General features: G+C 44.3%; 1 protein-coding gene across 1 annotated transcript in view; it reads right to left on the bottom strand.

The window, feature by feature from the left end:
* Window positions 1–10,463, bottom strand: part of TBX20 (T-box transcription factor 20) — a 58,943-nt gene extending 48,480 nt beyond the window's left edge. The window contains exons 1-4 of the mRNA XM_032304168.1: window positions 10,240–10,463; window positions 6,593–6,845; window positions 5,365–5,529; window positions 1,195–1,303 (exon numbers count right to left, since the gene is read on the bottom strand). Of these exons, the coding sequence (XP_032160059.1) occupies window positions 1,195–1,303; window positions 5,365–5,529; window positions 6,593–6,845; window positions 10,240–10,366 (654 nt within the window). The 5' untranslated portion in view covers window positions 10,367–10,463. The remainder of the gene's footprint in view (window positions 1–1,194; window positions 1,304–5,364; window positions 5,530–6,592; window positions 6,846–10,239) is intronic.
* Window positions 10,464–14,255: the final 3,792 nt, after the last annotated feature.

Genomic DNA, 14,255 nt, shown 5'->3' with positions numbered 1-14,255 from the left:
ACAGATCCAATAAAAACAAAAACTTTAAGTAACAAGAGTCATAATAAATGGGTAGAGAGAGAATAATGATATGCAAAGTATCTAAGCCAAGGGAAGCAACCAGTGAAATGCCAAAGTGTTTTCTGGCAAATCAAGGCAAAAAAAATAAAGAGAGTCCTCTTTTTATCAAAGAGAAGTGTGTAGGGGCGCCTGGGTGTCTCAGTGGGTTAAAGCTTCTGCCTTTGGCTCAGGTCATGATCCCAGGGTCCTGGGATTGAGCCCCACATTGGGCTCTCTGCTCAGCAGGGAGCCTACTTCCTCCTCTCTCTCTCTCTCTCTCTCTATCTGCTGCTCTGCCTACTTGTGATCTCTGTCTGTCAAATAAATAAATAAAATCTTTTTAAAAAAATGAGCCATTTAAAAAAAAATTAAATGTGTAAGTCCACAGTTTTCTTAGCATAAAAATCAAACAATTTTTATGTAAATCTTTCTTTTATAACACAGGATAACATCATCGTTCCTTACAAAGCAGTAAACATGTAAAGGCCTGTGTCAATGGCTATTTGTGCTATTAATTAATGAAATGGGCTCAGAATTCCAATTTCTCTTTTCCCTTATTTTGATGAACTTTTTTTGACACAAAATAAAATTGTTTTGTTTTTCATTTTAAGACTTCTCTATGCTTTTAATAGTCATAAAACTCTACAATAAGCGTAGATAGTGAGTCAAGAGCACATCCCCAAATTTATCTGGACATAAAACCCTTTTGTTCTATTGCGTCTCACATGAACAGGCTCTACAAAACACACTCTGGGAAATCCCCAGAGGAGGTGTCAGCCCCATTTCCTTTATGCCGTGTTATCTAACATACCACTGACAGAAATCAGATGTATAACCCAAGAACTATCATAGCTGCCAGAATGCACATTCCCTTTGTGTAGCTGGTGCAGGTAGTGAAGTAGTTGCAGTCTTGGGAAAATCACAGTGCCGAATGTCCCAGACCCTCTTGCTCTGGAACGGTATACAGCATCCCTGTAAGTGGCCTCTTAAGAAGAGTAGTCAGGATTCCCTGAACAGCACAGGAATGTTCTCACAGAATGACTGAGAGATGGATGATGGGATGGGGAGAGAGAGGGGAAGAAGAAGAGACAGAGAAGTTCTGAGCGACTCCATTCCATCCCAAGGAATCCACATAATCCAAGGCGTGGCACTTACATGGCCATGCTGGTCCAGTTCATTGTTGGTGAGTTTCACCTTTTCAAAAGACACCATCTGCTTGAGTAGCTGCTCACCAGTAAAAGGAGAATCTGGGTGTACATAAAGCCTAAGAAAATTTTAAGAGAATGTTATTGAGTCATCTTTTAAAAATCTGTTCTTTGTGGGTTATAGAACAGTTCAATTCTAAAGGAATACAAAAAGCTCATATAAATGGTGAATTTTATTTGCCCCAGATAATCTCAAATTTAATAATCAAACAGTGTCAAAATAACTTTAAAACATCTAAATATGTTTCTTCATGTACTGACCATCTAAAAGAGGTAATACCTATTGTCGGCTCAGCAAGCCATTTTTAAAAAGGTGCGTATTTTTCCATCTATCTAATCAACTATTGGTCTGCTTCAGTAAAATATGAAATTTTATTACCGTTGTAGGTATTTTCAAACAAGAGACTAGTTGATACTAATTGTATAATTGGTGCGTGACATAAGTACTCCTAAAGAAATAAGTCAATTGGAGAAAGACTACTATCATATGATCTCCCTAATATGAGGAAGTAGAGATGCAACATGAGGGGTTAAGGGGGTAGGAGAAGAATAAATGAAACAAGATGGGATCAGGAGGGAGACAAACCCTGAAGAGACTCTGAATGTCACAAAACTGAGGGTGGCAGTGGGGAGGGAGAGGGTGGTGGGGTTATGGACATTGGGGAGGGTATGTGATATGGTGAGTGCTGTGAAGTGTGTAAGCCTGATGATTCACAGACCTGTAGCCCTGGGGCTAATAATACATTATACATTTATAAAAAATTTAAAAAAATTTTTTTTAAAGTACTGCTAAAAAGCAATGAAGGCATAAAGAACTGAAGAGGAAACAATTCTAGAGAATCCATTCATTTATACTTGAAGATGACTCAGTTTGAAATTTAAATACAAACTTTTAATAGTCCACAGATCACAGTCCATTGCTCCTTTACCACCTTAAATACTACTACTTTCATTTAGTTAAGTGCCCACTAAACGACACTGAAAATAAGCTGGGTAAACCTCAAATTATTCAGTACTTTTATTCATAAACAGCTTATGGGGGGGGACACTTTGATGGGAAAAGAATGTATTTATCAAGTATTTATCATTTATTGATCAGCTACAAAATGCAAGGCAATCTTTTCCTCATTCACAGTGACATGCAGGCCATCTGTTCTACCAGCAAGGATAACACTAAGTACAACTCTTTGTAAATTCTAATCCTGGTATCCACTCAACATAAGCTTTTCTGAAGTCAGGGGAGATTACAGAATTTGTGAAAGAGAAGGGATAGGACAAATCCTTTTATCCATTTAACAGGTTATTTATATCTCAATTTTTATAGGATCCTTATAATTTTAATTAAACATAAATATTATGGTTTGAAGGAAAGTCAGGGGGAAAAGTCACGGAACTTTTCCCTGCAGTACTTATGGAAAAAACCAAGAAGGCTGTGCCATGCTTTGTCACACAGAGGACTAAGAATTAGGTGTCCATGCTGACACGCGAAAGCCCACCAGAAGCAGAGCACCAAAAAGGCACTAGAATTTCCTACCAAACTCATGGAAGAACTTTAAAGGCTTTAGGAGTGGGTTTGTCTGCCTGTTTGTTTTGGAGGAGTGGTCAAAAGTCTCTTTCAATTTAAGTATTCCTTGATGACACACTCATAATATCTTTTCAAGTACATTCCTCCAAGACTAGAACTTTACACATGCAATGGTTTTACCGACCAGCACATTCTACCTACTCCATCAAAAAAGTTTCAAAAATATTTAAACTCCTAGGAGCACATGAAATGTTCCCTCTTTATCAATTCCACATGTGTAATCACGTTAATAAAGTCTAACTCATTTAAATATCAGTTACTTTAAAGACAACGAAATGTCGTATATGAAAACACAACATTATTTTAGATAATGTTTTGACCACTGTTGAGATCAAAATGATATCGTCAAATATTATTTGTTTTGATTAGGAACAACTGACTGGTAAACTTCCATCTGAAATAAGCAACAAGAACCACAAGGAATTTCTACCATCAATACAAAAATTATCAACTCCCCTATTCCAAACCTTTCCCTTATGGAGCTATGAAATACAGCATTATTTTTAAATAATAATAAAAAGCATTTGTTTAAATTATCTAGCATAACCTATAACACACTAAACATTTTTATCTAATATCAATATAAATAAACTTTAAGATGAATGAAAAAACATACAGGAAGCCCCTCCTCTCTCAAGTCCCCCAGGACTTAAAATTCCAGCAATAGCTTAAACATGCTTCAGTTAAGATAGTGTATTGGTACGTGCTTTCCTTCTCCAACCAGAGCAGATTAGTAACATAAACAAGGCATGTCATATTTCCAAAGTCATGCTGGCCTGCACCAGTTCCCCAAACTTTCTGATAGAAAGAAAACATATGCTAAGTAAGAGTGATTAACTTCTTAAAGGAGAGACTTTGGGGGAGGAGGGGGAAGGATTTGCTTGTAAAAATAGTTAGGAATCTGCTGAAATACCCCCTTCTCTCTCTCTTTCTCATTTAAAAAGATTTTAGAGAGTTTGGAAGGAAGCCTGAGAGTAATGTGAATTAGCTACTAAATAATAAAGAGTAAAAAATACAAATTATAAACTGCTAGAAACTGGTGAATCTTGATCAATTAAAAAAACGGGGGTATAACATTTTTTAAAAAGTTCTTAGTCTGCTTATTTGTTATTTAATATACTGATTTGGAAGGGGTTGGGAAAATGTCCTTCCTAGTCTCTTGTGGGAATCGAAAACTCTAAGAGGCTTCTTTTAATAAAATCTCTTCTCCAATGTATTTAGCATACGTAAGCTCAGTAATATGATTAAATCAGACTAAGTAAGCTTAATATAGCATCTGAACTAGTATGTACAAATTGTCTGTGTTGGTTCTGTGCCTTGACTAAAACTCCAGACTAGATACACAGAACCAGCCATATCTTCAAAATTCCTAAATCTGTATATGTAAATAAATTATTTGTTCTGATATGAATTTCCAACCAATTACAAAAATTAGATAATCAGAAAACAACTTAAAAACAGTAAGGTTTGGGGGCGCCTGGGTGGCTCAGTGGGTTAAGCCGCTGCCTTCGGCTCAGGTCATGATCTCAGGGTCCTGGGATCAAGTCCCGCATCGGGCTCTCTGCTCAGCAGGGAGCCTGCTTCCTTCTCTCTCTCTCTCTGCCTGCCTCTCAGTGCACTTGTAATTTCTCTCTGTCCAATAAATAAATAAAATCTTTAAAAAACAAAAACAAAAAAAAACAGTAAGGTTTGGTTTTAGAACCCTAAATGTAAAGTCTGCTAATATTTTCTGTTTGTATTAAAGTATGCAGTTAGGTTCCTATAACTTAAGCTACTACTTTTTGCATAAGCTCATGCCCTTTTTTTTCCCCTAGAAGGCTAATTTGGATAAAGCAGCAACAATAAAAAACAGCATGTGATTTTTTAAACAGGGTTCTTCTTTCTGAAAAACATTATTACCAATGAATAGCACAAAAATAAACATATATGATCCTTAACATATCTAGTAATGGTTCATGTAAAAGAATAGTAACCTGATGTTGAACTACATGCATCTACTGAAATTACTATGGAGAAGGGGAAAAAGAAGAGTTAGGTTTTCTTACTTAAAATGTCTGAGTCCTTTATTGGTCAAAAACAACTGCATTTCCCCAAAATGACCTTTATTGTGTGCAGATATAACCATATTACTTAAAAATATTTACTATAAGCACCCCAAATGCACTCTTCTAAAACGGACTTTTAGGGCAACCACTTCCTCATTAGGTGTATTCAGTCTGGTATTAAGTAGCCAACTAGAAATGATGGGTGCCAAAAGAAATGGGTCCGGATTTCTAATGAATACTCCAACTGAAATTAGGAAAGCATGGAAAGGAATTATGAGAAAGATAAAATTAAAGACAACACTGTCTCTGCAAACTCTGCCTTTCTATTTTGATATTTCATGGAGTCAGTTGGAGCATCTGTGCTAGGAATGTTTTCTACCAGAGCTCACCACAGCGAAACCAGATCTGTTTGAAATGCAACCAACCAAAGACAGTCTGCTCTCTGAGTTAAAACGTATTTTGCTCTGCCTGAAAATCTGGAGGCACAAACCTGGCTGGTAGCGGTGGGTCTGCCTTGCCAGCCACCAGCCAGGAGGACCGGTGGTAGGCGTAGCGGTACCTCTTGTTGTCCACAGGGACGATGTCCATCAGGACTATGTACTTGGCCTCGGGATCCACGCCCGAAAATGACACTCGGATGGTAGGAAACATCCTCCTGACACAGGGAAACAAAGAGAATCGGCTAGAGCTCATATTGCCCAAGGAGCCCACCAACTTAAAGAGGGAGGTCCTACTCCCCTCCTTGGCCCCCAAACCCTTTTTTGTTTCCACAGAGAAGGGAATTCAGAGACCTTCTTTCTCCCAAGCATAGATAATTTTAGGTGTCACCTTTACAGGAGTCCTCATCGCTAGGTGAAAAGTTTTGTTTTGTTTTCTAATACCCATAGGTCTGCCATTAAGGGAAATGCTATGTTATATTATCTATCAAGCCCGTTAGGCTCCCAGACCAAAATCTGGAACTGATTGAGTTGCCCAGTCCCCTAAGGGTTGCAGGGAGAAAACTTGCTCCAGCAGCAGAAATCTAGAGTGGGGTTTGGTTTCCCCAGACCCTGGGGTATTTCCCAGAATCCAGAGAGCTGCAGTGACCAGGGCTGCAATCGGCCACCTACCTTTACAGTCTTTGCCCCAGGCCTGGGAAGCCGCCTCTGCCCCCTGGCTTCTGCCCGCCCCCCACCATCCCCCCATGCCCAGCTACAGCACCAGGGGGCCCACCTCGACAACACTCCATCCTACACAGCGTGTGGTCGTTTCAAATTTCATTCTTCTGCACAGGTTTTAATTTTAGTTTTTAATGGGAACTGGCGGCTTTTGCAAATTGAAGCCAATAAAAGGGAAGCTACTGCCTCCCTGGAAGCACCCAGCAGCCCGCCCTGCACTCCCAGCATGAGTTCCCTCTTCACTCCAGATGCCATCCCCCAAAGCCCCAAGCCCTCTCAGACTGCAGCATCCCAAGATCCCCACGCCCCTCTCATCAAGGCCGAGGTGGGGTTTTCCACGGCCAGATCCCGAGAAAGCAAGTGCTTGGACATCTGTCTCAGCCGTTCTTTCCAAAAGCAAGTCAGGGGAAAGAAGCCCTCATTAAGCAAAGCTTCCTCTAGGTGCTCTGGATTAGTGGGGTTTCACCCAGTAACTGGGAACACCCTAGGCCACCCAGGGCACCATTCTCACCACCCCACTCCTCACACACTGAGCCCCAACTACCCCCCCAACCCTGCTACCTGCCCGACTTGGTGATGATCATCTCTGTTCCCAGCTCATGGAATTTGTCCCAGAGCTCCTTGGTCTCCAGGCTGCAGGCAATTTTGGCCATTTCCTCACTGGGGATGATGGGGGTGGTGGGGATCAGGGGCTCAGTACACAGAGAGGAGGAGGATGGGCTGCTGCTGCCCCCACCACCAAACTCCCCGTGAGCATCCAGGCTGGTCAGTTCGCCCAGGGGTTGGGCACACGATGACTTCTCAACAAATTGTTCTGCAGGAAAAGAGAATGGAGGATGACAGCTAACGCCATCAAGCAAAGATACAGGAAGGAGAACAACACAACCAAAATAGGTTCTGGACTTAACTTGGGAAAAGTTAAGTTCAGAAACTCCAGCAAGGCAGTGATAACTCATCTATAAATATGTATCTCGATATATATTGAGATACATATCGAGATACATATTTATAGATGAGTTATCAAGATATATATAGATATATCCCTAGAGTGACATACCCAGTGCTTGCTTACTGAACCAAATGAGTTCTAGAACTTATAGGTTATTACTACCATTATGAAAGCCACTTTGGGAACTAAAAATGTAAGGAGTGGCTAAAGGGAAAGGAGGTGATCATGAAAGATGAAAAGCAAGTATTTCTGTTGTTATCCTTCCCACATTCTAGACTTTGCTTGTGGGATCTGGTGCCAGTCCTGCCTCTCTGACAACCAGGAGAGACTTTTCTCCAGGGAGACCAAGGGAATGAAGAGATCAGCACTTGGACATAAAGTTTCCCTTCTGTCCTGAGCCTTCTCTCCATAAGAAAAAAAAAAGAAAAGGGGAGGTGAAGTGGAGAAAAGTGGGGATTCGGTTAAAACAAAAACAAACAAACAAAAAAATTAAGTAACTTTACTTCTCTGCCTGGCTCTCCATTTTCTAGGCTTTGATATGAGGGCATTTTTACAATATGTCTCCCAGCGTGAGAGCTTATGAAAGACTCAAAGATATCACAGAAGTGAGCTCCCCAGGCCATTTTGGGAACCACTGTGAAACAATTGCTTGAGCGAGTGTGTGTATTTTTCTCTCAAAAAGGTCCTGGACGTAAGGAAAACAACCCCGACCCCAGGCTAGCAGAGTATTAAAGTAGGAAGAACGCCATCAGCCATCAGGTTGGAATACCACGGCCTATGAACCAAACATTCTCGTCCACAGCTGATAAGGGCCTAGGACTACACCAGTCACTTTGATGGAATACAGGGGGACTTTTGTAATTGTCCCAATTATCTTGCATCCCTTAAAAAAGAAACTACTTGAATCTGCAATGTGAAACTGATCTCTAAACAACTCTGTTCTGGGTGCCCTCAAGGAATTGAAACAAGTTCTAAATGTAGGTATACACATATACATGCCATATATCATAGAAAGCATTTTATTTCCCCTTGACTTGGAGCAGACAAGCAGGAAACAGGGAATTTTTTTTAACCTTTTCTTCTCTTACAATAATAACTCATTGGAACATTTTAAATTAAGGATAACTACATTAATTATCTTAGTCTTATATTCCCAAATTCAAAGAAAGAAAAGTATGCCAGGGCACAGTCTTACTTGCAATGAATATCTTCAAAAACACATTCACATAATGTCTTCATAGGGAATCAACACGTAGCCTCAGAAATTTTCTTATTTTCTGACTACTGAAAAACCCAAGTCCCTAAGCTCCAGACTAATGACTGTGGGGGTTGGAAAGTGGAGGAGGAAAATGATACAGAATTGCTTTAACACAATATTATGTGTCAATTGTATTTCAATAAAAAAAAATTTGAGAAATGTTCTAGTGGTCTAAAGCAGTTCTTCTAGATAGATTTAGTGTGTTTAAATGGGCAAACATGGGACGCTTTCCAGTCCCCACCCCACAGCTGCTTCAACATCTCTGGTGTTCCAAAGCACCGCATTCTCTCTTAACAGAACCTCTAGGTGTTTCTCTCGTGGGAGTCCTCGGCTTGTTGTGCTCCGGAGAACTGGCCTGTGCAATGGATAAGAATGCCTTCTGGTTCTTTCAGAGCCTGTCTCAAAAGCCCAGGGGAGGGATGCTCATTTTACAGACTATGTGTGTTTGTGGTGGGGGAGAGGTGATGGCTTTACAGCTTAGAATTTAGATAAAAGGTAGGTATTCTCAGGAAAAGAAACAGAAAAAGAAAGCAATACAGAAATGAGCTGGAAATGGCAAGTTTCCCAGTCTGCTGTCTGTAATTCTGACAGGAATTTTAACCCCAATGGCTCTTTTCCTGCTAGCTACCAAACTGCAAGTGGGGGTGTTTATAAAGAATTCAAGAATTTATAAAGATTTCAAACTCCTTCTAAATAGGAAGTGGATAATGTTGGGCAGTCTCAGGAATATAACTTTGAAACTGTTGGTTAATATTTCTGTAAACAGTTGGGGGCTTTGTTTCTTTGGTTGTTTCCATATTTTTCCCACCTTCCCTTCGACAGGAGGGCAGGTGGGAAGAACCAAGGGAAGGGAGTGAAAAACCTTGGAGGGGAGAATTTTTGACATTATATTTTCTGGAGCTCTTCCTGTTTCCTTTTCCTTGGTTCTAAGCTGCTCCGGGGATTTTAGCTCTTTCTTTTCTCTCGGCCCGACCCTCTTATTTTTCATCTCTAACACTCTATCTTTCATACTAGGATTGTTGTTTCACATGTGAGATGTTAAAGATTGGAAAGGACAGAGAAAAAGAAAAAAAAAAACATTGGGGAGAGTTAAAAAAGAAATATTACCCTCAATTTGTTATTTGATGTTTCTCACCATCTTAGGGCTACCAAATGATCAGGATATAGAATGATTATTTCCCGGAGACCCAAGAAGTGATAACACTCCTTTCTCTGTCAGTTATAAAGGGACTCTGAAACATTCAAGCCCAGCAGTTTCTTTCCCACACAATTCGCTTGTGCTCGGGGAACATAATCCTTATTTTTCCTTTACTCTGATCCTAGTGTCTTCTATAAATGGTAAAGGTTGTTAAATAAACAGTATAGCTAAAAGTTGAGGAATTTGGAAAATGGTTACTGGCTAATGTTTTTGCCAACCTCCACTGAAAACGTCTCACTGATAAGTCTGGAGCTACTGTGAAGAAAATTGCTCATGTGGGGAGAACTGGCTTATTCTACAGCACTTGACAGTGGTTTTAAGGAGCTGGTTCTGTTTAATCGATTGAAATAAGAGGAAAAACAAAATTCCACTAGTTTCTCCCGAAGTCGCTAAGAGTCTCCTTGGTATCAAACTGCACACGCAGGTGTACACGCATGGTAAATCCTGTTGAATCTCCAAAAGGGTTAATTATTGTTTATCCCTGTTTGTCCCAACAAAGTTACACACACTTTCATACAGACGACTTGACAAGGGAATTCTAGACGGATGGGTAGGGAAAGGGGCTAGCGCAGAGACAAGACGCGAAACCGGCTGTCCGGGAAGACCCGAAAGAAAATTTGGGCGGAAAAGGAAAGACTCTCCCACCCCTAGCGTCGGGCCCCTGACCCGAGGATCAGAAGCTGCCTCGAGCAGGGAGGGAAAGGCAGCCACTCTCGAGAGCCTCCCGCAGGCAGGGGACAGAGGGACAGACGGATGCGCACCGCGCCTCTGCCCACAGCGGACATTCAGGCAGCCAGACTTACCCAGCGGTTTGATGGTGTTTTCGGTGCCCTCCTTCTCCTTGGAGCCGCCGCTCGACATGAGCGCGGCGATGGAGAAGGCGTTGGCCCGGGAGGAGAGCTGTGGCTTGGGCGACGCTGTGAACTCCATGGCCCCCAGCGTACGGTCCTGGCCACGGACCGGGCCTGCCGAACTGCCGTCCAGCCTCCCCCAAGGGAGACAAAAACCGACACACAGCGCAAAGTTTCCAAGTGCAATCTCAGCGGAGTCGGGAACTCCAGATGAGTCAGCCCCAACGTCCCAAGAGCTCCACACTGGCCTCTGTCCCTCACCGCAAAGCCCTCCAGCCCCAGAGACTTCGAACTAGCCGGAGAGGACCGGGGAGGACCAGTAGCGGGCTCAACCGGGTGCGCGAGCACTGGGGCGCCCCGTGGAACCACCGGCTGCGCCGCGGGAAGGTGGAGACCAGCATCGGACGCGCAAAGCCCAGGGTTCTTGCCGCACCCCCACTGCGTCCTTCCTCCCTCCGCGCGGCAAGAACAGCCGGAGCGGCCCAACCCGCAGGAAGGTGGCGACCGGTGGAGCGCCGCTGCGAGGGGGCGGACGCCAACGAGCGCGAGCGCAAGCGTGCGCAGCACCTCGCGGCGCGGAGGACACTGCGCCCGGGCGCTCGCAGCCAGGCGCCTTAATTTGCTGGCGGCAGCTATCCCGGCGGCCCGCAGCCAGTCAGCACCGACCCACGTCACCGCTTCCTGATTCCGCCGCCGGGGGCGGGGCCGCGGGCCGGGCTGGGAGGGCGCGCCCCGGGCGCGGTGCCCGCACTGCCTCGCGCCGCTACCCGCCGCAAACCTGGCGCCCGTTCGGGGAAAAGTGTCACTGCCTAGCTACCGCGGATGCCGCTAGCCTGGTCTCCAAGTCTCGGGGCGGAAGGGACGAGCGCGCGGTCGGGAGCGGGTATTTCTGAAGCGGCTAGGACGCGGGATTCTGGGAGTGGCCCAGTGCGGGAACCTAGATCAGAGGTAGCCTGGGGGAGTTCCTGCTTCTTCCATTCTTTTTCTTCCCGTTGCTCAAAGTTCCAAAAGAAAGTGGGGAAGCTCTAAGTAGAGCGGGAACCGGTGCCACAGAGCCAGCACCTACTGACCAGATCCTATTCGCGGGACAGCTCCCAGGGCTGGTCCCCCCGCGCGCGTTGGGCTCCAAAATAAATGTCTGCTTGACAGGGGGACTGGAGAGACACAGCCCAGTAAAGGACATGCTAAGGGAGGGCTTCGAGCGTTTGGCAAAGGATGCTGTTCTCAGAACCACGGCTTCTGCTACGCGCACCAGAGCGTCACTTACGCGGGGTTCCTGTTCCCAAAAGGGACTCGGGAAAGTGGGGCCTCCACGAAGGGAAGGCGCTGGGCGGGAGCGGTGCCAGGGGCGCGGCACCCTGCGGGACCACGCGACGCGAGGTGGGAGAGTGCGAGACTTACAGCGCCTTAGCTTGGTAGACAAGGGCTCTTGTGCCTTCGCAAACTGAGCTGCGACCAGGACTTCCCACGGCCTTATGGGGGTCGTCCTGTTGGCCCTGTTCAGCTTGAATAACTCAAATTCTCCGAATTCGCAGGGTAATCCGCTTCACTCGGAGCCGTGTAAACTCAGGCTGACACACACACTCAAGTTGTACATGTAAATATTTGCGCTCCTTTCCAGCCAGTCGGTCTGGCGATTAGGAGCCTCTTAGCGGGTCTTAAAATTTAAAAGAAAGAGAAAACAGCTTCCATTTCCCACCAGCCCTTTTCTCCCTTCCCAGCACCCCTGAGGGCCCAGCCTCCTGGAATAAACTGCCGGGGAAAAGCTTAAAAATCAGAAGCTGAGAACATTTATGAAAGTGAAATGATGACGCCTAGGAAAGTCGTGATTTAAGCCACTCTTGCCAATGCGTATCGATAGTTTCTAACAAGGTGTTGCATGCTGGTGACTAAAGGTATTCCGCTATCGGTCTCCAGATACAAAGTGTGTACGTGCAAATATTTGGGGGAAATTCGTAAAATCATAGGTTTTATTACTGGAAGGGGTTTACACTGTCCAGTAGCCTATCTCCATTTGCTTTTGAGAAGGAAACACCAGGGAGGGCTTGGCAGGGGCACATCTCCTCTCCAATTCCCCCAGCCAGCTAGAGGCGTAAACCCCAGCGCCAGACTGGCACTCCAAGCCACTCTCTTGGTCACACGATTGTCCTGCAGCTGTGCCTGCGCTGTTCGCGGGAGATCAATAGCAGAGCTAACGCCAGCTGAGAGCAGAGGCTCTCAGATTAAACGTTAGGAAGAGCAGAGACTAAACCAACCGGGTGTGTCTAAGGACCAGCTTCCATTCTTGAGCCTTTGGTCTTTTTGCTGTTTTGGAACAACTCAGACCCTCCGCTGTTGTTGTTGAAAATCAAGTCGCCCCTCCAGCGCAAACCCCATATCAGTGCAACAGTGACATTTCCCTCTTGAATGTAAGGTGCATACTGGTTCCTTTCCAGTCTCCCAGTCTCGCAAAAGGGAGATTTCTGACAAAAGGGTTTTTTGTTTGTTTTTTAACTTTTTATCGGAGTGAGGGTGATGTCATGGTTGGTCCAGAGCTTGATATATGCTTCAAAAGGGATGGCAAAAATCTTTTTGCTGGTTTTAGTTATCAAGAACTACGGAATTATACCTCAATTTTTAAAACTTGCCATTACACTTCTATGCAGAGGAAACATCGTTTCTTTTTGTAATTATCCTAAAGGTTTAGAATGGAATTTGAATAATTTCATGACATGGATATTTTGGGGAAAATTGGCCCAGCGAGGGGAAAGCTGACTTGCTCCCAATTAGCTTCCACTTCCTTTTCCAATTGCGACTGGCCATAGCCCAATTCTGAGTCTCTTGTGGGCAGAACTCCTACTATTCATCCTATTAAAGGGTAAAATAGGAAGCACAAAAAGCTAAATGAGCGCGGAAGCAGGAGGCATACCGGAGGAATTGAAAAGGCCGCTTTAAACAAATCCGGGCGCGAGAGGTGAGCCGTTTGGGGATCCCTAACAAGCTATGCATCTTGCTGGTGTTGAAACCGTGGCAGTAAAATGTACACTACAACGTAATTATGGGGGGGGGGGGGTCACCTCGTTCCTTAGATTTATTGCCTTTGCGAATCAATATGGTGCTATAAAAACGGGGAACCAGCTTGGTAGAGAGGTGCTGTCTAAGGGTGATTCGAAGCGGTCCCCAAGCGGAGAGCGCTGAGGTTCTGAGGTCCCTTCAAAACCTCAGTGTTAGCGCGGATTAACAGGTAAAGCCACCACAGGGGTTCGAACAAAGCAATCACATTAACACTTCCCTCCAGGCCTTGCTCCGGCAGACGACAGGCCCACGGACTGCTTTGGGATACCGGAACTCGAAATCGGACTTGGAGAAGGCTTTGAATCTTGACTTCAGAGCGCTTTAGCCGTAAGACTTTGTATAGGTTATCTAAACATCTCAAAGCCTCAGTTTCACTATCTACATTAAAATAGGACCAATAATTTATTCCTACCTGGAAGAAGGCTCTGTGGATTCTTGAGATAACATATGCAACACAAGCCCCTAAGCCATACAAAACCTTAACACCACTGTATGTAAATCATAAGCACAGAATTTTATTATACTTAAATTTCCAACTGCAGCTTCGCGATTGTAGACCTGTATCTCTCGCACACGCTTGTCAAGTTAACTGTAGGGACAGTTTTGGAAGGTGCTCCGAGGAGTGGAGTCACATGGTGATAAGGGGCCCTTTCTTAAATCCCTTTAAATTTTGGAGCTGAAGAATTAAACCTTTTGGTTATACGTCTGAGTTTGGTTATACAGAGTTTGGAGGACTGGAAGATGTCTCTCTATACATTACACACTTTCAAATTCTCGTTTGTAGTCTCCGTAACTTGAAAGTTAGTGGTCCCAGAGACCAGCTCAGGAAGTAATTGGTTTCCCGCTTTGGGCCAATAATTCTTCGCTTAACGAATGCTAACGCAGAACCCTCCGCCGACAACGGCTGGGACCCG

The sequence above is a fragment of the Mustela erminea genome, chromosome 11 (genome assembly GCF_009829155.1).
Source record: "Mustela erminea isolate mMusErm1 chromosome 11, mMusErm1.Pri, whole genome shotgun sequence".
Classification (NCBI taxonomy): domain Eukaryota; kingdom Metazoa; phylum Chordata; class Mammalia; order Carnivora; family Mustelidae; genus Mustela; species Mustela erminea.
Note: the sequence above shows the minus strand (reverse complement) of the source record. Positions and strands in the feature narration are given on the sequence as shown.